Here is a 27537-nt window from a genome sequence, read left to right as displayed (position 1 = left end):
CCCTCCCCTCCCCTTCCCTTCCTCCCCATTTTTTTTTTTGGCGGGGGACAGAGTCACGCTCTGTTGCCCAGGCTAGAGTACAGTGGCATGATCTTGACTCACTGCATCCTCAACCTCCTGGGGCTCAGGAGATCCTATCACCTCAGCCTCCCCAGTAGCTGGGACTACTGGTGCATCTCACCACACCCCGCTAATTGTTTTTATATTTTTAGTAGGTCTCAAACTCCTGGCCTCAAGCAATCCGCCAGCCTTGGCCTCCTGAAGTGCTGGGATTACAGGCATGAGCCACCATGCCTGGCCTGTGTGCTTTATGCATAAAGAAAGGATGAAGGTTTCTTTATGCACACATTTCTATATGTACATCCCCACCACACACACACTTCCATAGCAGAAATGGTATATGCCCATATGAATGCACTCATTCACTAAACATCTGCTTGTACCTCTAATCTTCACTGACATTATATGAAGGTCCACATGGCTAATGTATCTTTCCCACCCCATCTTCAAATAGTCATCTGAGTAATCTTGCACTGAAGTTCAGGTTTACTATCATTGTTTCCCCATCTGTTGCCTCCTCTGCTGCCCCAGGATCTGCTGTTCCGCACTGCCCACTGTCCATCATTTCCATAATCCCCACCATCCACCTCCAACATTGTTCTCACCACTGGCTCTTTTCTCTACTGCTCGCTATGAGGAAGGTAATGCCTACATGTCTATCTTCCTTTACCAGCACTAGCCCCAAACCTATTGCTTCTGCTTGTACTGTTTTTGTTCTGTCCTCTGTCTCCTGTCCTTCCTCCCATACTTGTGTCACATGAAAAGCCTGGCCTTTTGGAGTCATCACCAGCCACTCATTACTCCCATGTACAGGAGAGGTACTGGGACCGTAAGTCCCAGGATCTTCAAGCCTTTTGGCGTGCTCAGTGCTTTGTGGCTGTTTCAGTACAGCCAAAAGAGGTTCTGGAGGTTTCTTCTGGCTACATCCAAGCCTAAGAAGTTTCAGAAGACTGGATTCTATGACTAGTGTAGCAGGAACTCTAAAAGTAAAGGTCCTGGTGTGATGACTTGGTAAAGGACAGAGCATGGTGAGAGCACCACTCAAGAGTTAGAAGAACTTTGTGTATCATAGTATGAACCCATTATCATCATATGCTATTTTAGAAATGAAAAAAGACAAACACCATCAGTAAACAGCAGCTTTAGGAATTGAACTGTGGATTCCTGTCTAGACCTAACAGATACTTTCTGGGGAGAATAATGTCAAAGTATGTTTTAAAATTTATATTTACTGCACAAATGTACCATATTCTCTGAATGCTTTCCTAAATGCACAAAGAAGCAGTGAGGACAGGTGTTCCAGCTCCAGGTTCTGGTCACTAAAACTATGAGGATACCTAAAGCCAGGACTGAATTTACCACTATCGTCTGAAGATGCCAATCCAGTAAAAATACTTCTGGAAGCAGATGGCCACTTCTGTCACTTCTCACCCCAGAGAAAAGGGTCCAAGTTACCTCTCAGCCATATCAGAGCAAATGCCACTTTTTCTGGACCACTCCTTAGCAACCTGTGAGACTCCAAAGGAAACATGTTTGAATCCCAAATGTTGCTTATAAATGGCTCTTCCATTTCTCAAGTAAGTAAGTACAGTGCTGCAATAATTCAAGTCTAAGAACTTGTTGTTAAAGTGAGATAGTATGAAGCTCCTTTGTCATGACCCTGACAAGGAACTAATCTGTTTATCCAGCAGCTTGAAGAAACTGTGTTAGGACACTCAGAAGAGAAAGGAATGGCTTGGCTGTAGATTTTCTGGACAGGCCCCATTTACAGAGATGCAGCAGGAAAAACAAGCTGACCCGACTGTGTAATCAGCTGGAATAACAAAGAACCCTGAGGCTGGGTATGAGAATCCTTCAGGAAATGCAAGTTAAAGCATTCTGCTGTGGCTAAAAACTAGAACGCCTGATAGGCTTAAGGTTTAGACATTGATTTCTAAAAAATAAGAATCTTCATCATTTAGAGCAGTTTTTTAGGGTAATGGCCAGAGGCCCTAAATATACACCTGGACAAACTTTTTCATGTTGTCTGCAATGATGAAAAATACGAAATCATCATAGTCTAATTATTCATCTAGTTTGAAATCTATCTTAAAGTCATGAAGTCTACTTGAAATAAATAGAAGATGAACCTCCAAAATGATTCTATCATGTCTGGCCTCTGAGGATTAAGAACAAAGGTTTAAGGCTCCATTGATAGATATTTGGCAGACATTTCTTGCATGATGCATGATTCATAATACATTTTTTTTCTTCCTATCTCCTAGGAATAATACATTTTGTTTCTGGGACTGCAGAACTTGAGAAAAACCTGTATTGTAGAATAACTAAAATGGTAAATTCTCATTGATCATAAGTGTATGTACGCACATGTGTAGGTACACTTGTATGTGCATATAAAAATAAAAACCACTCATCACATAGCAGAAAACAAAACAAAAAACCCAATAAGCCTCCAAAGGATTAAAAAGCAACTGACCTAGTATTTTCAGATTCAGAGCAGGCTATGTGGATCACTGAGCTCACATGAATAGCACTTGAAGCTAATTAAATAAAGGGAACCAAATGAAGAAATCATCTGTATTATGGCCTTTTCCAATATAATCTTAGCCACAAAGATGATAATTTTGAAGTTTCCATACCAAATGAAGGCAAGAGTATTACTCCACACACTGGAGCAACATTTAACTTGTCCCTGTATTTACCAAGCCACCTTGTACTTTCTACACCCAGAAAAATTGCAAACTTACATTCAGAGAGGGCAAAAGACAAAACCCAAAAATAACATGGTGATTTGAAACATTTTTAGAAACAAATGAAAATATACTTTTTCAAAATCCACATCTAACTAAAGTTATAATTATAATCAGGTTAAGTAAGATGATAATGATAATGCCCTCTATTATTGTGCTTACCAAGAATAGGCATCACACTTAACTACTGAAATGTCAAACAGGCCGGGCATGGTGGCTCACATCTGTAATCCCAGCACTTTGAGGGGCCAAGGTAGGTGGATCACTTGAGCCTAGGAGTTCGAGACCAGCATGGGCAACATGGTGAAACCCTATCTCTACAAAAATTACAAAAATTACCAGGGTGTGATGGTGTGTGCCAGCTACTCAGGAGGCTGAGTTACGGGGTCACCTAAGAACGGGAGATCAAGGCTGCAGTGAGCTGTGACTGTGCCACTGCATTCCAGCCTTGCTCACTCCATTACAGAGTGAGATCCTGTTGCAAAAAAAACAACAACAAAACTGTCAAACATATCCAGATTTTTCTGGCTCTGAAGCCTACATTCTTTTTTTTTTTTTTTTTTTTTTAAATTTTTTTCATTTATTTATTTATTTTAATAGAGACAGAGTCTCACTATGTTAGCCAGTCTGGTCTTGAACTCCTGGGCTCAAGTGATCTTCCCAACTCAGCTTCCCAAAGTGTGGGGATTACAGGCATGAGCCACTGTGCACGTTCAAAGTCCACACTCTAAATTGCTACACTTTGCTGCCTTCTAACATGTTTCACAAGTGCAGCAAGTAGGAATAAAGGTTAAATTATCTGAAATAAGAAGAAGCCTGGTTATGAGTGAGGCAATTTTACTTAATGCCTCAGACCACGTCAAAAAAGTACACCTGGTTTCAAACTTCTACAATGCCACATGCTAACTCTGCGGCCATGGGTAAGTTACTTTAACCTCTTTGTCCTTCAGATTTCTTGTCTGTAATATGTAAAAAACAACATTTAATACATTGGTTTGTGCTACAGATTAAGTCAGGTAATACACTTCAAGTCCTTAGCATAGGCCTAGAACACAGAAAACACCAAATAATTACTTTTGGAATTATCTTAAGCAGCAGAACACAAAGACCTCATCTTGAAATGTGATTCAGAAAATATTTCTGTCATCTGATGTCAAGAAAAGAAACTAGCTGCTTAACTATTGCTCGACTAACATACATTTAGCACAAACCTCTCAGGCCCTGGAACTCTTATGTTTGACTGCAAAGGGTACATATTATATGCCTAGATGCCCTTGTGTAACTATGATAAGATTCTGACATAACTCTGCTTATAATCTCTTACGGGCATAATAATATGCTCACAGCTTTATAATCACTTTGAGAACAGAGAGTCCCAGGTAACTCATTCAGCCTCGGCAGTAAGAATCAGTATTAACATCCTTATTTTACTGGATAGTGAGAACACAAATGTCTATCTTTCTGGAGGGCAATCAGGCTAGAGATATTAATTACATGCATATCCTCTTTTTAACTTTTAAATTTTTGCTATTTTAATTATATGTATATTCTTTGATTCAACATATCTACTTCCATAAATTTATCCTAAGGTAATAATTAAGAGAATGTGCAAAGATTTTGTTAGGAGAATATTCACTAAGATTGTTCAAAATACAGTAACATTCGGGGAAAAAACCCTAGATTTCCAATAACATACTGAGTAGATCATTTATGTTATATTCACATAAAATATCTACTTATTAAAATTGATAGGTCAGGTACAGTGGCTCACACCTGTAATCCTAGCACTTGGGGAGGCCGAGGTGGGTGTATCACTTGAGGTCAGGAGTTTGAGATCAGCCTGGACAGCATGATGAAACCTCATCTTTACTAAAAATACAAAAACTAGCCAGGAGTGGTGGCGTGCACCTGTAGCCCCAGCTATGTATTTGTATATATAGGTATATAAAGTATATTGGAGATTTTTTAAACTCTAGAAAGTGATGATTTATGATATGGTATTTTGTTTTCTTTTTATTCATTTTATATATCTCTATTTTGTAATTTTTGCAATAAACATGTATTGCTTGAAGAAAACAAGCAATTATTTTGTTTGCTTTCTTAACTCACTGTGTTTCTAAGGATATGAGAATAGTCCTTGAGTTACACAGACCAAGAAAGAATTACAAAAATACCTATCAACTTTCACATTATGTCTGCCTCATGCAGAAGGCAACTAAATTACCCAACACTTTCTTTATTTACAGTAGAGAATAAGAGCAGAACCAATTAGCAATCTTTAATTAAACTCTGGGTCTTACCATTTGCTAACTAAAAGAATATTTAATCATAAAAGCCAGCATGGTGCCGCTTAAGAAGTCCTGGGATGGGACTGGGGAGACCTGAGAACTTGGTCTGAGCACCACATAACTAGTTACAACCAGGAATGTGAACTTGGACAATTTACCTTGCCTCTGCATCCTACTACAATAAGAGGGGCAGGCAAGACGGCGGCTGATCTATCTTTCATTTCTGAAACACAATGACCATCTAGGCCCAGATGACATTCTAGAATGGAAGGGATACTAAATCAATACACAGCCAAATCAAGGCACTGTTCAGTATTGTTATCAGTGAGCTGTCCATCAAACACATCCCCTCCACGCTTTACTTTATTAGCCCTTTTTGAAGGTCAGATGCATCCAGAAGGAACTGCCAGCAGCTCTTCTGTATCTTTGTTTCTAATTCTCCTGAGCTGTCCCAGAACTCCTTTCTTTAGATTGTATCCTTGGAATGACCTACATTCCTATGTGTCCATATTCCCATGGAGATCACATAACCAACCCTTTTTACTGTTAGAACCTTCTAGTCCTTATAATGGGGAGAAAGCCAAATGGCTTTCTACCTCTGCCAACCAAAGGCCAAGGAAGACAATGGACTGGGCTCTCTCCGGCCTCTGGAACACCATATCCAAAACAAGAGCTGCTGGGGGCATATCTGTACCTGTTTAGTATTCTCATGTGAGCCCCAGGTGCAAAATAGTCAATTCACTGGTAAACCATGAGAGACAGAATTGTCAGAGTACAGTATAACCAGCTCAACAAAACTGGCTGGATAAAAGGTAGAATTTACCGTACAAACCACTAAACAAAATGCCCTTCTGTAGGCTAGAATTGTTGACATAATGGCATATTAGCCAAAAAGAACAAAAACTGCATTTTGGGTACTAGTGAAATGAAATGGTCATTGTTTAGGAAAGTTTTTTGGCTCCCTTTCCCAATTAAATTTCTCCATGTCAAGGAAATGTAAATGATCAACTTCTTCAGACCAGTCTGGATAAACTAACAGAAGATTATTTGTTAGTAATTATGAGGCGAGCTGGGCATGGTGGCTTACGTCTGTAATCCCAGCACTTTGGGAGGCTGAGATGGGCGGATCACCTGAGTCAGAAGTTCAAGATCAGCCTGGCCAACATGGTGAAACTCCATCTCTGTTAAAAACACAAAAATTACCCAGGCGTGGTGGCAGGCACCTGTAATCCCAGCTACTTGGGAGGCTGAGGCAGGAGAATCACTTGAATCCAGGAGGCAGAGTTTGCAATGAGCCGAGATTGTGCCACTGTACTCTAGCCTGGGTGGCAGGGCAAGAGTCCGTCTCAAGAAAATAAAAAAAATAAAAAGAGGAGGCATATGAAAATAATGTCTCATCAAATAATTCGAGGTACCTCCACCCCGCTTTCTGTATGATTCATATTGCCCAGGGCCAGGTGCTTATTATAGTGGCAGTAAGATGGTCCGAAAGAGTCCTCCTGCCTGATTTCATGTGGGTCAAGTCTAAGGCAAATCATACAGCTAGGATTTACCAATAACACTACTACTGCTCTATGTGGTCTATGTCAAGACATTGGTGGCAGATGCTCCCTTTAACTCAATTTATGCTTATTAAAGGTTTACAAAACACATGACAAGATCAAGATTTATAGAAAAAGGTTTTATAATCCCATGGATTCCACAAGGCAGTGAGTTAGACTTACCCAGTTGTCTGCAGATGTTTCTTTTATAGCAATATTTCATAAAATCCTAGCAAATCAGAAGTTTTTAATATATTTTCCTACCCCATACTAACTTTGTAGTTTATGAAAAATAACATTAAATTTACAAACAATAAGGTACAGATACATTTTAAAAATCTTAAGGGAGTAGCTTCTGCTCTTAAAATCTTATGAAAGGGAGCCAGTAACTTGGATTTGAAATGGAAATCAGTAAGAAAGAACAATTAATGGTGGCCTGTCACGGTGGCTCACACCTGTAATCCTAGCACTTTGGGAAGCTGAGGCAGGTGGATGGCTTGAGCACAGGAGTTTAAGATCAGGTTGGGCAACATGGCAAAACCCTGTCTCTACAAAAAATAAATAAATAAATAAATTAGCAGGGAACGGTGGTGCCTGCCTGTAGTCCCAGCTACTTGGGAGGCAGAGGTGGGAGGATCACTTGAGCCTGGGAGGCAGAGGTTGCAGTGAGCCGAGATCACGCCACTGAACTCCAGCCTGGGGGACAGAGTAAGACACTGCCTCAAAAAAACAATACAAAATGCAACAAAATACAACAACAACACAAAACCACTTTCACAACACTTGTCTCTCTCTGTTGCTCAGGCTTCCATAAAGAAATTCTGGAGCTATCTCTATGGATAATCAATATATACAAAAACTAAAATCATTCTGGGTTTATTATTATGAAATCATGCAGTGATTTCATTGTGACAGGTACCACTGGGAAGAGAAAACTACACATCACTTTGGACAATAAATTATGCCATCAGTATTTACAGCTTAGTGTTCCTTAGCCTTGGCTCAGCAAATAATTCAGGAATAACTCAGCTTTGTAACACCCAATTCTATCCCATAGGAGTATTCACAGGAAGATCTGTGTCATAGCAATACCATGGCAAAGCCCCAGAATCAGACTGAGGAGTAGTAACGTCAGGCAATGACATTATAAATGTCAGAGACAACAAAGGTGATGGCTCAGGGTCAGAGGAAAAGTCACAGGAGACACAAACCAGTTCCTTACATCACCAGAAATTGAGGTGGGAAGACCAGGAGGCTGGAGGGCTGTAAGGAGAGATCTGAGGGCTCTGAAGACCTCCTGCCTGCAAAGGATCTCGCAAGCAGTTGGGCACTTGCGGCAGGATTGCTGGAAACTGAGCGAGGAGGTGGTGGCGTCCTTTCCACACCCTCATGAGGTGGTGGCTTTCCCTGGCTTTTAACTTCTTTCTTTTTAGTTCTTCATCTGCTGGCTACGAAACATGATTCTAGATTGTTTGCCAACTAAATGTGATGCTTACCCAATCAACTATGGCAGGCCAGATGGTACTTTCCCTTCTACGGGCTCCGTCTGTGGTGGGTAAACGTGCAGAGAAGACTGGAACACTGTCTTCCAGGACCCTGGGTTACACTGGTAAGTCTGTACAGGTCAGAGTCCCAGCTTCCTCTTCCTTAATCCTTTATCACCTTCCTCTCACTCAATCCCCATTCTTCACTTCTAGATAGGTTTTCCCACTGCTCTGAACCTTGAAGCCATGCCTTCGTTCATGGGATGTGTAAATAATGGTTACAGTTAATTGTCTCTCATTGGGCTGCTTGCATCTCAGAATACATTTAAAAAGACATAATTATGGTCTGGTACGGTGGCTCATGCCTGTAATCCCAGCATTTGGGAGGCCAAGGTGGGCGGATCATGAGGTCAGGAGTTTGAGACCAGCCTGACCAACATAGTAAAACCCTGTGTCTACTAAAAATACAAAAATTGGCTGGGCATGGTGGCGCGTGTCTGTAATCCCAGCTACTCAGGAGGCTGAGGCAAGAGAATCGCTTGAACCCAGGAGGCAGATGTTGCAGTGAGCTGAGATTGTGCCACTGCACTCCAGCCTGGGCAACAGAGCAAGACTCTGTCTCCGGCGGGGAGCGGGAGAGACATAATTACAATGTTAGAATTTCAGGTACTACTAGATCCCTGAGGGAGAATTACCCAGGCAATGGAGCTTGCCAGCAGCCTGAAATCACACCTAGATAACCTCTTCTAATTCTGTAGGAGGCCAGCCTATATTCCTCTGTTTAGTTGGATGCCCAGAAATTCAATGGAACCATAAGGCACTGGTTCACACTGGGCTGTAATTGACTATTTACTTGTATCCTCACTAGACTGTACGTTTCTCAAGAGCAGAGACCAAATATAATTGTCTTTATATTTTTAGATCCCAGCACAGCACTTCCTACCAAGTAAACATCAATTTTAAAAATGAATGAAGTCAACTGAAAAAGCTCCCAATGGCTGAAGCCGGAACAATTTGAGCCAAGAATAAAGTAGTGTTGGATTATAACCCAGAAGATGAAATAAATAGGCATGAGTCTATAGTGACATAAATAATTAAATAAATAAATGAGGGAGAAGAGATAAATTTACTGTGCAAAAGAATTCTCCACAAATTATGTAGACAGTCTACCCTAAAGGAGAGAAAAATCCCTGCTCCTTAAGTATGGACTGCACATAGTGATTTCCCTCCAAAGAGAATAGTTTGAAAAGGGGAAGAACAGAGTAACTTTACAGTGGAGAAACCTAAAAAAACACTATTTCAGGGAGGTGATCAAGGAGGCCCACAGTCATAAATCATGTTGATAAAATGTACACTTGGCAATGTGAAACAAAATGGTCCTTTATCTCTGTGATCTAAATCTACGCCCCTGTCTAATCATGAGAAAAATATCAAACAAATTCCAATTGAGGAGCATGCCAAAACATACTGGATCAGTATCTTTCAAAACTGTCAAGATCATCCAAGCCCAGGAAAATCGGAGAAACTTCCACAGCCAAGAGGAGCCTAACGGGATATGACCGACTAACTATAATGTTATACCAGATGGGATACTGAAACAGAAAAAGAAAAAGGGAAATCTGAACAACAGACTTTACTTACAAATAATGTATCAACACTGGTTCATTAATTATAACAAACGCACCACGGTAAGATGTTAACAATAGTGGAAACTCTGTATGGGGGGTGGTACAAATGAGAGTTCTCTGAACAATCTGCTCAACTTTCCTGTAAATCAAGTAGAGGCGAAAAAATAAAAGTTAAAAAAAGTGTTCATATAGTGACCTTACTTTTCTTATGGCTGTTTTAAAAGCCACATGCAAACAAAAACTTGGCCATTTTGGGCCAATTGCAGTGGCTCATGCTTGAAATCCCAGCACTTTGGGAGGCCAAAGCAGGAGTTCAAGACCAGGCTGGGCAACCCAGAGAGGCACCATCTCTACAAAAAAAGAAATTGTAGAAAAAAAAAAAAAAAAGTCTGGGCACAGTGGTTCATGCCTGTAATCCCAGCCCTTTGGGAGGTTGAGGGGGGTGGATCACCTGAGGTCAGGTGTTCAAGACCAGCCTGACCAACATGGTGAAACCTCATCTCTACTAAAAATACAAAAATTAGCTGGGTGTGGTGGCACGAGCCTGTAATCCCAGCTACTTGGGAGGCTGAGACGGGAGAATCGCTTGAACCTGGGAGGTGAAGGTTGCAGTGCGCCAAGATTGCGCGACTGCATTCTAGCCTGGGCAACAGAGCAAGACTCCGTCTCAAAAACAACAACAACAAAAAACTTGGCCGATTTGGACTAGAAGTTCTTATGAGAGATCCAACAAAAGCAAGATTAAAAATTTTTTTTTGCTGGGTACACTGGCTCACACCTGTAATCCCAGCACTTTGGGAGGCCGAGGTGGGCAGATCGTTTCAGGTCAGGAGCTCGAGACCAGCCTGGCCAACATGGTGAAACCCCATCTCTAGTAAAAACACAAAAATTAGCTGGCATGGTGGTAGGCGCCTGTAATCTCAGCTACTTGGGAGGCTGAGGTAGGAGAATTGCTTGAACCCGGGAGGTAGAGATTGTGGTGAGCTGGGAGGTAGAGATTGTGGTGAGCTGGGATCGTGCCACTGCACTCCAGCCTGGGCGACAGAGTGAGATTTCATCTGGAAACACAACAAAAAAAAATTTAAGACTAGTCAAGTGCAGTAGTGAGAAGTGGGGACAGAGTAGAAAAGGAGTTCCATCTGCAACTGACTGTGATGAATGGAAATAGCTCACAACCATCGGACCAGCCAAAGCAAGACTGTTGACTACTATTTTAAGCACAGCACAGCATTACTGATTATCATTAGGAGAACTAAAGAATCCCTACTCAGTAGAAAGTACTATGCTAGGATATACCAAATATTACTTAGTACACCCAAGTATTCCACACATCCTTCTTCATTTCCCAGCTTCCTCTGCAGTGAGGTTGCACCCACATGACTAGTCTTGGCCACTAAGTATGAGTGGAACGGAAGGCGGAGTGTGCCACTTCTGGGCCAAGGAAGTTAAACACAGATGTGCTCCACCCTCACACTCTTCCCTTGTATGCTGACCTTGGAGGCCTTGTGTTCCAGAGAGTCACTACACATGGAGGAGGCCACATAATCCCAACACGACTCTACCCGTGAGAAAGAAACTTTTGTTGTGTTAAGCCACTGAGCCTCTGGGTTCATGTGTTGAAATGACTAAGGTTAATTACCCTAAAATACCAGTGATTGCATTCAGCAAGTACACACTCCTTTCCTTCTGATAAAAAGTTGTTAACCCTAACATTTCTTTTAAAACTTGCATATTTCAGGATGCATTTGCTTACCACAGGCGATGGTCCAGTAGACCAGGGAGTCTGGAGTCTGGTACAAGATTCGGTAAGGAGCGACCCGGGCACTGGAGTCCAACACAACATCAAGGGTGCCCACCAGCAGGCCTGAGGGTGGAATATGGGGAGAAACAGGTAAGAATTGCCTTAGTACTTTCCCAAATTCCCAGGGGCAGCGTGAACATGCCCTTTCATGAGCTCTCCCAACAACCCCATCTCCCATTGCACCACGCCTTGAAAAATTTCATTTAAGATGATGCTGGCTCTGCACAAGTTGCACTACTTGACAAGGTCACAAGAACCAGTCGTGCTTATCCGATTCAGTCTGCCAGGCTGCCCCACATGTTATTTTCATCTGCTCCACTTTCCATTTATGTTTAAAAAATTAGTACAATTCAGCTCAGCAAACACTAATTAAATTCCTACTATGTGCAAGACAAACCCTGTGGGCACAAAACTGAATAAGACAGCATCCCCAGGGCATTTATCATCGAGTGGAGGAGAAGGTCAGGCAGTGCTTTGGCACTGTGTTTAGGAGTGAGCCAGCGCCGGGAAACAGAGGGATCTTCCCATTTCAACAGAAGAGTCCTCTGCCATTTGTGACATCAGTCACGATAACCAGGGCTAACCAGAGTTGGTCTATGCTATGAAATGATGCAGGAATAAGGTTGAGGATCAGGGTCTGCATTTTTAGCACAAAGTTTAGTTCTTTGAGTCAAGAACCCCAGTGATCCGCTTATTCAGGGTTTACCAGGCCCACGTGAAAACTTGTTCACATCGTCAAGTCCAGACAAGCCTGAATGTTCAGCAAATGAATTTAGCAATTTTTTGTAAGGAATACAAATGCCCAGTATACCAATGCTCACTTAAGAACAGGCTGTACCTTCTCTTTCTAGGAGGAAAACTGACAAGGAAAAGGAAATTAAGAGCAGAAGGCAGCTTAGTGAGCAAAGGTGGAAGGTTAAGGCGGCCCAGATGACCCGGCTGAGGCACTCCAGCCATGCGGAGAATGCACAACCCTGTTTCTCACTCAGCAATCCTTTTCCAATGTTCCCAGACAACTTGTCAGGTGTGGTGGTGACAGTGCAAGGATTCTGACAGCTTCAAACTGGGAGGGAGCCTGTCATCAGTGCAAATTTCTCTTTTAACCACCTTTTAACCACACTTAAGTGGGATTAGACATCAAACATTTTCTACAGTATTTTAAAATAACACGGATTACACACACACATTCTCCAAGGTATAATAAACTAGATCCCTTAATTGGAAAGATGAATCCAAAAGATTCCCATAATGTAAATGCCCATAGTTATTCTAAAGCTACATGGAACCCAGTATATAGCAGGGCTTGGACTCAGAAGGACCAATTAGGAACCCAGAACAGTTGACAATATTAGCCCAAGACATTTTATTTCCAAAATCTCGCTTTTCTCAATTGCCAGATGGAGACACCATTACTACTCCAGGATTGTTTTTGAAGACTGACGGTAATAAGACTTAGGGGTAATAGGCTGTTTGGAATGAGGGGTTAAGCCACCTGAAAAAAACCTGCTAAGATACTTTTATCTAATTTTACCTCTATTTAGATAACATGTTTATAGAGGATGACTTTGGGATAGAACTAATGGTATTTGAAGCTGGGAGATGGAGGCTGAAGGCCCCCAGCCTCCCTTGCTTTGCAACAGTTGATACTGAAAGCAGCAAAGCTCAGTGCCAGACTGCAGGCTTTTCCTGAAGTTTCGCTGAATCTGAGGCACAAATTCTGAAAAGGTTGCCACCGGTACCTCTTGTTGTATTATTTTGTAATAATGTCTTGAGGTTTGGTTCTGGCCATACCAAATAAGACCCTGATATGCACAATACCACTGAAATTCACTTCCCTCTGCTCTGGCATCCTGGTGTCATGGAGGGAGCTATGATCTAGTCAACTCATGTTCGGAAGAGCTCAATTCTGTCTCTGACTCTGTTATAACCAGTTCTGTGGAGTGGGACAGGCCATTTAACTTCTCATTGCTTTGATTTACTCAGTTGTAAAGTGGTCATAATCGCCCTTGCCTTCCTGAACTAGGGTTATTAATCAAGAAACCTAAGTGAGGTAGACCATGCAGAAGTCCTTGGTCTTTGTCCAATAGCAAAAAATTCATTTAGATTCACTCCAAACCACAGTGACCATTAGCTGACCTCAACATACCAGGATGAAAACAAACAAAAAAACTTTTGCTCAGTAGAAATTAACTTGTTAGCTCTGGCCTGTATGAAATACATTAAAAATGAAATTTTTACAGCCTGCAAAGTCTTCCAAGGGGGTAGATTTCTACATTATATCACACACATATGCAGTTTTGTTTGCTTTACTGTGACTTGGATTTGCTACAGAGACCTCTAATTTCTTAAATGACTCTTCAATTATCTACAGATGGAAGAATATAATAGGAAAAGCAGAAAAGAGTGAAATAGTGCTAGCCGAGAACACTAAATTTCCTTCTCTGTTAACTAGACACACAAACGCATCACTCATAATTGAGTGTTTGTAATACCTCTCACATCTTGAATCAAAATAAATAAAATGCTGAAACTACTACAAGTGTCATATATGTTGGTTCTAAGGCATACAAACTTTAGTCTGGGTTTAGAGGGTTACAATCAAGAATCAGCTTGTGGGCTGGGCGTGGTGACTCACACCTGTAATCCCAGCACTTCAGGAGGCCGGGGCGGGTGGATCACTGGAGGCCAGAAGTTCAAGAAGAGCCTGGCCAACATGGTGAAACCCCTTCTCTATTAAAAATCTAAAAAAAATTAGCCAGGCACAATGGTGTGCACCTGTAATCCCAGCTTCTAGGGAGGCTGAGGCATGAGAATTGCTTGAACCTGGGAGGCGGAGGTTGCAGTGAGCCGAGATCATGCCCCTACACTCCAGCCTGGGCAACAGATCAAGACTCTGTCTCAAACAAACAAACAAACAAACAAAAGAATCAGCCTGTGTGGTTTAATAAGCCTCTGAGTGTCATCATAGACCAAGACTCTTTCAAGGGCAAGCATAATTGACTGGGCAAGGCAGAGCAGTGGACAGGGGCAGTCCTGGTTCTGGAATGCTTCAATCCTGGCTCTGCCACTTCCTCCTGGAGCCTCAGTTTTATCATCCTTAATGGCTCACTGAACTTTTGTCCTCTGTAACACAAAAGAAGGAAGACTTCTGAAAAGGTCCAACCCAATCCACGTATCTCCATCACCACAATTTTCCCAATTAAAATCCAACCTCATCATAAACCATTCTAATTAACAAAGCCTCTGGTGTCAATTAGAGATAAAGAAAACCAAGTTGCTTAAAGCAAGGCCCCCTGGAGTGAGGGTTTCTCATTAGATGCAAGTTCACCAAGCCTACCTCTGCATTCACGACTGGCGCCACCAACTTCCACTAAGACTTGGATGAAAACTAACAGATATACATGTACGTAGCACAGGTACATGCTGAAATATTTTCAAGTAAATTACAGAAAGTATATCAGGATATTCACATTAGGTACATTTAAATGAGAAAATTTCTGTGCAAATTCCCTGGACATTTAAGGCACTGGATATCCAAACAGAAAGTAATATTGTGAACTGAGGTATGCAGTTGGCCAGTTAAATCAAGAAATAGACTCTTTCCATATTAACCCAGAAGTGCTGAGTCCTTTCACGCCTGGATAACACTGATCACTCAAAATGTTGTGCTTGTCTGTCTGCTCTTGTCCCCCCAACCGACCTCAAACAGCAAGCTCCTAATCTTTGAATGCCACCTTTTTCCTACTGTACTCTTCCTCCCAGTTCTGCCTCTATAATGCCTATTACATTTGTTTAAGTTTACTTGCACATTTTGCCTTGTCCCATTTTTTCCTCTTCTCTCCAGACTGAGAGTTCCTTGAGGGCAGGGTCTAGTTGATTATTTTGGATCCACAGGCCCTGCACTTTGGAGCCCAGTAAGCACTAAACCCATGTTTGATGATAAATGGACAAGTTAGGTGTGTGTGCATGTTTAAAAAAAAAAAACTCAAATAATAAATTATAACCATGGTATCTAAACTCTATTGGTGCATGAAGTGAAGACCCTGGGAAAAAGGAAATACTCCTTCTTTGTCCTCTACCGATGTAGAATACTAGGAGATGGGAAATCTGGTCTAGAGAATCCCCTTGCCCCGCCCCCCCACAAAAGGAGCAACAATTAGGATTTTCTTAAAAGTCTTATTACTCATACCTTTGAAATGGCTGTCAAAATACTGAACCTTTTCTTCATTTCCCACACAAAGTGCTGTTTTAGCAGCTGTTCTAGTCAGCTATTCCTGGTGTTAAACAATCTTGATTGCCTAAGATAATGAAATCAAATTACAGCCCTCAAAATAACTCTTATCTGCATCTACCTATTACATTAGTACAGTGGCATCTTATAATGTAAAAGTGCTGTTTTCAAGGAGATTCAGAAAACACTTGGCAAAATTGTTCCATATTCGCTTCCCATTTGGTTGTGGGCACTGGAAGATGTGTGATGCACAGTCACCACTGCACAGCTGCAGCCGGGCTGGAAGCTGGAACAGGTGGCAGGTCCACAGTGCTGCAGAGAAACCCCCATCAGCCCTCTGCAGGCAGGGCTGTGTCAGGAGAGTGTTGCCATGCAGAAATATGCTCATGGAAATGATCGATCCATCTACTGATGATCAGGGCTAAGTAAACTGGACAGGATCCTAAAGATCACTTGGCTTCCCCTACTCCATTAGTCCTGAAGCCGGTCTGAAATGAAGCAGAGATCCAGGAAGTACGTGGCATAGTGGTCAGGGGAGTGGGCTCAGCCTCAGCTTACATACCAGTCAGTCCCTTAATCTCTCTGTGCCCCTGCTTCCTGATAAAGAAATAATAGTATCTACCCTAGAAAGTGCCTAGTATGCATTAAGCACTATTGTGTGATGAATTATTCAAAACAATAGAAAAGTATAGGAAATTACAAAATACATGTACCACTACTCTGTTTCGTTTGTTGTTTGTTTTTAACATTTTGCCTTACCTGCTTCAGATCTACTTTTTTTTTTTTTTTTTTTTAACAGAAAGAAAAGGTAACAGACACCGTGAGGTTCCCTTCGCACTCCCTTAATCCCATTTCCCTCTCTCCATTAACCATTCTTAAATGCTTTTGTATTCTTCCTATCCAGGTCCTTATATTTTACTGACCCATATGTTTTCATATAAAACATTTAAAACTGATGAGTATTTTACAAATTTGCTGTAAGTTACACTGCAGCTTATTTTTTCAATTAATATGTTTGTAAAATTTATCCAGAATATACTTGTAAATCTGATGCATTCATTTTAAAATATTGTGCAATATTCCACTATGTAACTATATTACAACTTATCTGTTTTCCTAGTAAAGGACATCGGATTTATCCACAGTTTTTGCTCTATTATGCAACTGTAATCATATTCTGTTTGCATAAATCCTTAAGCACCTGAGCATATTTCTTTAGAATGGAATTGTCAGGTCCCAGGGTCAGTGCATTTCTACACCTCATTAGATATTACAAAATTGCTCTCTAAAGTGCTCAAGAAAGTGTGGGAATACCTGTTTCTCCATAATATCTGCAATACTTAGTATTACCAGGTTTTTTTTATTTTCACCAATTTCTAGAGTGAGAAATGGTACCTACTTGTGATTTAAATTTGCATTCCTCTGATTATTGATTAATTTTCCTGTTTGTTGGCCAATCCAATTTCCTTTTCTGTGAGTTATTTGCCTTTCCCATTGTGGTGACATTTGCTAAGAGGTACAGTTAGACAGAATTCACCATCTAGAAGCTTCCATCTATATACATACTGGATTTCCATTCATTTGAGCAAATATTCACTGATCTCCCCAAAGCCAGAGACGCAGTATCCTTGGATTTACTTCTTTATATATCTTCTATACACATGCAAGACTTTTGGCTCAGTACTTGCTCTCCCGTGCATCACTTCCATGCCTGGCTTACTATCTGGGAAGATGGTACGTTTCTGTAGGCCACCTGCTGCCACCTGTTCTTCTGGCTGCTGCTCCTTAGATGTAAGTGATACATTCTCTAGAAGTCTTAACACTTACATGATACTGGGCAGAAAGTAATTAAATGAAAACATTCAGAAGCAGCTGCTGACATGCCCATAAACTCTCTAGCCCTAATACCATAACTTTTACCCTTCTTTAATGAGCCTTGTTTGTCTGCTTGTTACTTTTTAAAGCCTCCAAGGCTTTGCACAAGTGTTTCTCATTCTGTCAAACTTCTATTTGCCTCAATATCCAAGTCAAGGTCACCTAATGCATGTGTCCCTGTTTTCTCCGGCATGTTCCCAACCAATGGTCTCAACACTCAAGCCCCCAAATCTCCTGGCAATTAACTTCGCTTTTTTGGGTTTTGCCAACCATCTTGACTTATATTACACTAAGATAATTACTACATTGTTTCCTACTTCAAAAATAAAAAAGTACAGTTTCTTCCCACCAGACCCTGGGCAATTTGAGGACAAGCACTGCCTTATTTATCTTGGGAGTCTCAAAGCCTACAATAATGTTCAGCACATTATGCTGAATATTTATAATGTGGACCACAAAATTCTCAATTTGATGAACATTGGGAGAAACCAAGAATTATTTTAAGAACTAATTCATCTTTGTACCACAGTTTCCAATATTACAAGTTCTAGCAAATCTGCCTTAAATAATTAAAATTGTCTATGAATCTTACAAAGGAGACCAAGACTTGAGAAGGCAGCTAAAAAATCCCATTTCAAAGACTGTGAGGTAATAATGCAAATCAAACTCATATCTGGAACTGCTTACCTTGGAAAATCAATTTCTCCAGTTTCAGAAGTAATTTGTCACTTTTAATCAGTATTGAAATTTATCTGGAATTAAGTTAGATCAAAAGCAGAGATATTCAGAGAAAAGACAAGCCTCTATTCCACTTTTGGAAAGAAGTTCAGAGATTGGCAGTTGTCAAAAAAAAAAAAAAAAAAGCAAATTCAAAGGTTTAATTAACCAATTGAAACCCTTGTGCCCAACACACAGATTGGTAAATACGGTTTGCACACCATACTGGCCAGGGGACCAAGGGAGGGATTAGGAAAATGGCTCCGTGTGCAAGTGTGAAGAATGCTGAAATGACCAGGTGAGGGTCATCTCCATAACTATAAATGCGCCAGAGTTCCTAGAGGTACCATAACCAATGTGAAGGTACACGTGGGCTAATGTTGGCCAGTCACATTATGTATGAAAGGGGAATACAGGCGGAGGCTGTTCTCTGGGTAAGGAGGGGGAGGATGTGGGAGGTTTGTCAGGGAAGGTGGCTGGGACAGGAGATGGGTACAACGCATTGTTCTCTGTTCCATAACCTCAAAGAGTATTATAGTTACTCTCAGGCACAGGTATTATTGGCAGTAGGGGAAAAGATTAGAAGGGCATAGATAGACATGTAACCAATCCCAATACTTGGATGCTACCTTCAGTGTCAAATGGTGGGAGCAATTTTATTTTCATAAGTAGCATACATTCTTCCACTGTTCAGCATCTCTAGATAAAAATGGTTCTCAACAAGCCTACTATGGAATGTTGTTGTTTTAAACAGGCCATCCACAACTCTTTCCTCTCAATTTCAATAGCTGCTTCTCATAACCCCATTCTAGCTGCCCCTATATCATGCTGCCTTCAAGGATGACACCGTTACCTGGGGGGAAGGAACCAGTCTTTCTCTCTCTCTCTCTCTCTCCAGTCTTTCTCTCTCTCTCTCTCTCTCACACACACACACACACACACACACACACGCACACACACCCCAACTCATCACTGTTCGTTGAAAGATGAATTAAGAAGTCTAAGAAATATACTGTTGACTCTTAATTAGGAGAGTGCTTCTCAAACATTTGTGGTTAAGAATCAGTTTTGCCAACTTGGGGACAGGGCTGAAAAAAATCAGTTTTTCTTTGTTTTTTAGTTTTCAATCTGTTACAGACTGACACTTTCATAAAAATATGATGCATATGGAATACTAAAAAAAAAAGAAATGACATAAAAAATATAAGCTTCCAATTTTTTGATTAAAATTAACAGACAATTGTTCTAGGTTCCTAAATGCTTAATCTCAATATCTGTTCTTAGCTGGAGGCAGACTGGTAACAGTTTAAAATTTGGTACTTTAAGTCAGCAGTCCCCAACCTTTTGGCACCAGGGACTGGTTTTATAGAAAATAATTTTTCCATGGACCAGAGGTGGGGGGTGGGGTGGTCGGGGGATGGTTTGAGGATGAAACTGTTCCACCTCAGATCATCAGGCATTAGATTGTCTTAAGGAGCATGCAACCTAGATCCTTTGCATGTGCAGTTCGCAATAGGGTTCTTGTGCCTGTGAGAACCTAATGCTGCAGCTGATCTGAAAGGAGGTGGAGCTCAAATTCTCCCTTACCTGCCGCTCACCCCGTGCTGTGCAGCCCAGTTCCTAAAAGGCCACAGACTGACAGGTGCTTGTCTGCAGCCTGACAGTTAGGAACTCTTGCTTTAAACAGTATTAAATTAGGGAAGGGCAGGCTCTAGGGCAGTCATGTTCTTGAGACTGTTTCTTAGAATCATTTATATAGCTTTACAGAGCACATGCAATTCTACAACTTTCATTTGGGAAAAAGTGACTGTTTTCACAATGCAAACTAACATAAAACTCAACAAACTAACATAAAACTCAACATACGTGAATGAAGGAGGCGTGAGGGTTTTGTTGTATGTTTATCCCAAGGGGCACTGGTTAAAAAGTGCTGGGAATATAAACTAGTGTATTAGGTGATCCCCGAGAGACCCCTGCCTCATTTCTTACCAAGAGGGGAGTGAGCTACAGGGGAAAGAATGACAAAGCTAAGAGAGGTGGAGCACCCACTCTGTAGAATTTCAAACAGTAATTCTGGATCACAGGGTCTTTGATATACATGCTTATGTAAGTACTCACGAAATAAATGCTCAACGAGAGAGAGAGAAGCTGTGACTTTCATATTTTCCACCTCAAAAGATAAAACACACGCTGGGTTATAACTAAGCAAACAGAGCAGAAAACTGAAATCTGAAGAGCATTTTATCTGTATCCAATTAGTATGTGCTGCTCAAATCTCCCAAGCACCCTCAAAAGGCCATGTCTTCCAGGAGCTGTTCCATTTCCCCTGCAGGCCCATCTCTTAAAGTCACAAGCACCTGCTCCTGCATAAAGTCAGAACAGCTGGAATGGATTTTTCCATCCCCTTGGGGCAGGGGTCTGAGGAAGGAATGATTCAAATACTTTATTAATGCAATACCTTACTCTACACCCTAATCAGGACCAGCTACATAATCTGTGGGGCCCAGTACAAAAAGAATATTCAGGTCCCCTTGTTAAAAACTTCTTCAGAATTTCAAGGCAGCAGCAGTAGAACATGAAGCCAAGCCCAGCGCTTTTCTAAGTGTAGGTTCCTGTGTACAAGCATACCTAGGAAGCTGGCCTTGACCCTAGCAGTGTGTTGGCTCGTTCTCTCCCCACAAACAAGCTTGCTGCTTTCAGACTTTTGTGCAGGACCCAAGTCTGCTCTGATACAGACCAATGAGGACAATGGGGCTGAACTTATTAAAAAATCACCCCAAGCCTTGTGTGATCTAATTCCTCAAAGAAGCCCCTCAACAGGAGGGGGCTTAATTTAATTTCCCCTCATGCCCCGTAATAGGAAAGCGGATGCTATTTTCTTAGATTTACAGCTGCTTCCATGTGCAACAGGAAGTTATATTGATTCTAATCTTGGCTGTAGAGGCGGGTCTGAAAAACCTAAAACTCAAAGGTCAAGGCTGACCAAGGTCAACCTTGAGAGGTAGGAAGCAGGGGCCTTTTTGGTGCTAGTAGGAAGAACTGATCGCTATGAAGCCCACCTCTGTTTCTAAGAGATTAGCTATATCAGTCCTCTCCTGGATACCTGGGGGCAATGCCCCTCAGATCCTTCTCTCAGGAAGGCCACATTTGCAGAAGTCATTCACTGTCCTGAGTTGTCAACCCTTTTTCTAATTCATGTATCCTCTTACGTAGTACATCTGCAAATAATTGAGAGCATCTATAAGCTAAAGAACAACTTGACAATGAAATAATATGAAATAGAAATAATTCTGAATTAAAAATTACATTTAGGTAATGACCTAGAATGTCTAAATAAATTATAGTACATTGATATAATATTTAGACATTTAAAATCATATCCTCAAATAATTATTTAATGACATGGTGAAATGCACCTAGTATATGAAAAATAGCACAAAACTATTTACTGTTCTATATGATCCCAATTTGTCCAAAAAAAGTATAATATAACCTATATTACAAATTATAGTACATGTATTAATTTTAAAGAATACAAAACTAAATACGAATATTAACATTAGTAGGTGAGATGACAATTCTGCTATTTTATGGTCTTCTGTGTTTTCAAAAATTTCTCAAATGTGCATTCAATACATTTATGATGAGAAAACAAAAAATATATAATTACCTCCAACCTTTTATTTTGGGCTTTTTTTAATTCAAAGAGAGCTCATGCCATCAAGTAAACAGACAGTTACCATGGTTATACTAAAGCTGCTACTTCACAACAGATAACTACAGGTTAGAAATCTTGTTGCTAGGTTGCAACATGCTAGTTAAGAGTCAATATCTAAATGAGAAGCTCCCTCAAAAACACACTTCCTTGGAGAGGGACCTGATTTTTACATTTTAGAAATTTTTTTTTGAAGTTCATTTTTTCCTTCTGGTATACAGAGTTCATCAATGCTACAAATTGGTACATATTCATACACACTGAACCACATTCCTTACTCCAGTTGCAGACACCTGATGTTTAATAACTAGTTTATCTCAAGTCAGGAAGTTTACAGTGCAAAAATGAATCCAATTGATTTCATCATTTTTATCACCAAGTATTCTCTGAGTATGCTCTTTAAAATATATATACATATATACACGCTGGGCGCGGTGGCTCACGCCTGTAATCTCAGCACTTTGGGAGGCCGAGGTGGGCGAATCACAAGATCAGGAGTTTGAGACCAGCCTAGCCAACATGGTGAAATTCCATCTCTACTAAAAATACAAAAAATTAGCTGTTCGTAGTGGTGGGCGCCTGTTGTCCCAGCTGTCGGGAGGCTGAGGCAGGAGAATCACTTGAACCTGGGAGGTGGAGGTTGCAGTGAGCCGAGATTGTGCCATTGCACTCCAGCCTGGGCAACAGAGTGAGACTCCGTCTCAAAAAATAGATAGATAGATAGATAGATAGATAGATAGATAGATAGATAGATAGATACATGGGGCCTTGCTTTGTTGCCCATGCTGGAATGCAGTGGCATGATGGTTTCCAGACCAAATTGAGGGTCGGGCTGCTATTTCTCATGCCCTAATAACAAGATGCAGATGAACTGGGGAGGAAGAGAGTTTTTATTTCTGCAACCGTTTACAGGGAGAAGGCCTGGAAATTATCACCAGGCCGACTCAAAATTACAAAGTTTTCCAGAGCTTATATACCTTCTCAGCTATATGATTACATGTAAGTGTGCATTCATCTAAAGACATAGTGATTAACTTCTTTAAATCTATAACTAAGGTCTGAGTCTTGAGGTTAATTTTTAAGCTTTTTTTTATAGAAATGGGGGTCTTGCTATATTGCCCAGGCTGGTCTACAACTCCTGGGTTCAAGGGACCCTCCCACTTTGGCCTCCCAAAGCACTGGGATTACAGGTGTGAGTCGCCTCATTGGCCTTCCAGTGAGTATCCATTAAATTTGTAAGTACCCATGGTGTTGCCTTCAGCTATATATAAGCAAGACAAAGAAAAATGCTATCTGTGCTTATACTAACAAAGGAAATGCCAGGAAAGATGCATATTAAATTTAATAATGGTTACCTCTTGGGAATGAGAATGATATGGCAGAAATCAGAAACCTTTTTTTTTATTATTTGAACTATATTTTTAGGCCAGGAACAGTGAACTGTAATCCCAGCACTTTGGGAAGCCAAGGTGGGAAGACCACTTGAGCCCAGGATTCTGAGACAGCCTGGGCAATAATTAAGACCTTGTCTCTACAAAAAAATATTAAAAATTAAGCAAGGTATAGTGGTGCATGCCTGTAGTTCCAGCTACTTGGGAGACTGAGGCAGGAGGATCGCTTGAGTCCAGAAGGTAGAGGCTGCAGTGAGTTAAGACCACACCCTGCAGTTCAGCCTAGGAGACACAGCGAGACCCTGTCTCTGAAAAAGAATTATTTTTTAAAAAAAAGAACTATATTTTTTGAAGTAATTTTTATACTATTAGAACTATACACTATAAAACATTGTACTTTATAATTTTTACAATGCACATGTATTATAGTCAAATAATGAACCACTAGGTTGGTGTAAAAGTAATTGCAGCCGGGCGTGGTGGCTCACGCCTGTAATCCCAGCACTTTGGGAGGCCGAGGCGGGCGAATCACGAGGTCAGGAGATCGAGACCATCCTGGCTAACACGGTGAAACACTGTCTCTACTAAAAATACAAAAAACTAGCCGGGCGTAGTGGCGGGCGCCTGTAGTCCCAGCTACTCGGGAGGCTGAGGCAGGAGAACGGCGTAAACCCGGGAGGCGGAGCTTGCAGTGAGCCGAGATTGCGCCCCTGCACTGCGACCTGGGCGACAGAGCAAGACTCCGTCTCAAAAAAAAAAAAAGTAATTGCAGTTTTTAATACTATAGGAACAATGAAACATTAAAGCTCCTACTATAATAGTTTATAAATGATGAAGTCACATAACCAATCAGCTCCTACTGCTTTCTGTAAAGGTAACTGGCAAAAATCAGAATCGGTAACCCTTGGCATAATGCCTGGGGGGCTGAAGAGGCAAATGCAACATGATACAGAATAAAGCTGCCTTGTGCAGCCTTTCACCAGGGACTTTGATTAGTGCAAACACACAAGGCTAAAACATGGCCTAGGATGAAAAGATGAGCCACTTCCCTTGTTGGCAAAAAAGAGTCAAGCTCTGTAAAATATTTAAAGAGGTTTATTCTGAGCCAAATATGAGTGTTCAAGGCCTGAGGCAATCTCAAGAGGTCCTGAGAACATATGCCCATGGTGGCTGGGTTACAGCTTGGTTTTACATGTTTTACGGGGACATAAGACATCAATCAACACACGTAAGGTGTACCTCAATTTGGTCTGGACAGGAGGAACCACTCAAAGTGGGGACTTCTGGGTCCTAGGTGGATTCAAGGATTTTCTTTTTTTTTTTTTTTTTTTTTTTGAGACAGAGTCTCGCTCTGCCCCAGGCTGGAGTGCAGTGGTCGGATCTCAGCTCACTGCAAGCTCCGCCTCCCGGGTTCACGCCATTCTCCTGCCTCAGCCTCCCGAGTAGCTGGGACTACAGGCGCCCGCCACCTCGCCCAGCTAATTTTTTTGTATTTTAGTAGAGACGGGGTTTCACCGTGTTAGCCAGGACGGTTTCGATCTCCTGACCTCGTGATTCGCCCGTCTAGGCCTCCCAAAGTGCTGGGATTACAGGCTTGAGCCACCGCGCCCGGCCTCAAGGATTTTCTTAATGGCAATTGATTGAAAGTTATGATCTAAAGACTTTTAATCATTAGAAAGAAGTGGTTGGGTTAAGATAAGGGGTTATGGAGACCAAAATTCTTATTATTTAGATGATGTCTCATAGGTGGCCACTCTGAGAGGCAACAGATAGCAAATGTTATCTCTTCCGACCTTCACAAGGTGCTAGGCTCTCAGCTAATCTCTTCAGGATCAGAAAAACACCTGGAAAGGGAAGACTTTCTACAAAATGTACATTTCCCCCATAAGAGATAGCTTTCCAGGACCATTTTAAAACATGCTAAAGAAATAAATTTCGGGGTAAAATAATTTTTTCAGAGTCTGCTGTCATGTGATGCTATACTAGAGTCAAGTTGGAATTTGGCATCTTACTGCTAAAAAGAGTCTGTTTTGGAGCAGGCATAGTGGCTATGCCTGTAATCCCAGCATTTTGGGAGGCTGAAGCAGGAAGATCGTTTGAGCCCAGAAGACCAGCTCGGGCAACATAGTGAGATCCTGCCTCTTCAAAAAAATTTAAAAATTAGCCGGGTGTGGCGTTGTGCACCTACAGCCCTAGCTACTAGGGAGGCTAAGGTGGGAGGATTTTTTGAGCCCAGGAGAGATCGAGGCTGCAGTAAGCAGTAGCCCCACCACTGCACTCCAACCTGGGTGACAGAATGAGACCCTGTCTCAAAACAAACAAACAAACAAACAAACAAAAAGTCTGTTTTGTCAGTCTTAAGATCTCTGTTTTAATATTAATAGTGGTCAGTTGTGCCTGAATTCTCTCTGAATGAGGCATATCCGACCCCACTTTCTCATCATGGCCTTAACTAGTTTTTCAGGTTTACTTTGGAATCCCCTTGGCTGGCAGGAGGGGTCCAATCAGGCAGATGGGAGGCTTAGAATTTTCAGTTTATACCCTCCAGTTATCTTGCTTCTGGTCTTTCAGACTGGCTGCAGTTTGCATGCAATCTGGTAACAAAGCCCAGAAAGTTGAATTCACAGTACCTTGAATGAGTCCTGTTCCTTATAACCCAAAGTACCCAACTAAAACCCTAACTAACTCCTTTGGCTCCATCTGGATAGACTTTTTGAGTAAATGTTCCCTTCTACACTATAGCAAGTTACATAAGAAGGTGCACAGGCATTAATAGCAATAATGTTTTCCAGTCTTGCATTCAAATATTCTAACACAGATAAAAATAGTGGCTACAGACTGTAATTAAAACAATCATGCTATTTGCAAGGGAGAGATACAGTAGTAGCCTGGCTTGATTCCTGGGAGTTTCATGGAACCTCACCACTTTGAGGGCACGCAACTCCACCTGTATTCCACTTCTTTTTTTTTTTTTTTTTTTTTTTGAGACGGAGTCTTGCTCTGTTTCCCAGGCTGGAGTGCAGTGGCCGGATCTCAGCTCACTGCAAGCTCCGCCTCCTGGGCCCATGCCATTCTCCTGCCTCAGCCTCCTGAGTAGCTGGGACTACAGGCGCCCGCCACCTCGCCCGGCTAGTTTTTTGTATTTTTTTAGAATAACGCGGGGTTTCACCGTGTTAGCCAGGATGGTCTCGATCTCCTGACCTTGTGATCCGCCCGTCTTGGCCTCCCAAAGTGCTGGGATTACAGGCTTGAGCCACCATGCCCAGCCACATTCCACTTCTATCTTAGCCTTTATTCACCTGGATAAGACTGAGGGACTTCACAGAGAAATTTCATTTTGTGATGGATAATGTGACAGCAATCTTCAGCTAAAGTCTAGATAAAGCCTTAAAGAGAAAATTGAGCTTAGAGGACCTGAAAATAAAGAAAACACTGTGGCACCAACAAGGGAGAGAAATGAAACGAAGAAGCTCACCACAGATGATTTGACTGTAAAAACCATAGGTACAGTAACCAGTAACACCCCTATTTTATCAAGATGTCTATTGTAACACGATGTGTTTTCAATAAATGAAACAAGCTGTAAATGTAGATAAGTCCCTTACAGAATACATTAGGCCCAACTGAAATTTCCTGAGAATTAGTTTAGTCATGGCCTGAAGATAGCCTTGCAACCTGTTTTGAAAAACATTGATAACAGGTTGGACACAGTGGGTCATGCCCACAATCCCAACACTTAGGGAAGCTAAGGAAGGAGGATTGCTTCAGCCCAGGAGTTGGAGAACAGCAAGGGCAACACAGTGAGACTCCCATGCCTAGAAAAGTTTTTAAAAAATCAGCTGGGTGTAGTGGAGCTTGCCTACAGTCCCAGCTACTTGGGAGGCTGAGGTGAGAGAATCCCTCGAACCTGGAGATGGAAGTTGCAGAGAGCCATGATCGTGTCCCTGTACTCCAGCCTGGGTGACAAAGCAAGACCCTGTCTCAAAAAAGAAAAAAAGTATATCAATAATGGATGAGAAGAAATCATCATTGGCACTCAAAAAAAAAAAAAAAAAA

General features: G+C 41.5%; 1 protein-coding gene across 1 annotated transcript in view; it reads right to left on the bottom strand.

The window, feature by feature from the left end:
• TBC1D9 (TBC1 domain family member 9) overlaps nt 1-27537 on the bottom strand; it is a 140123-nt gene that overhangs the window by 70641 nt on the left and 41945 nt on the right. The window contains exon 2 of the mRNA XM_017873643.1: nt 11505-11615. Within this exon, the coding sequence (XP_017729132.1) occupies nt 11505-11615 (111 nt within the window). The remainder of the gene's footprint in view (nt 1-11504; nt 11616-27537) is intronic.

This window comes from Rhinopithecus bieti, unplaced genomic scaffold (genome assembly GCF_001698545.2).
Source record: "Rhinopithecus bieti isolate Rb0 unplaced genomic scaffold, ASM169854v2 scaffold_7985, whole genome shotgun sequence".
Lineage (NCBI taxonomy): Eukaryota > Metazoa > Chordata > Mammalia > Primates > Cercopithecidae > Rhinopithecus > Rhinopithecus bieti.
Note: the sequence above shows the minus strand (reverse complement) of the source record. Positions and strands in the feature narration are given on the sequence as shown.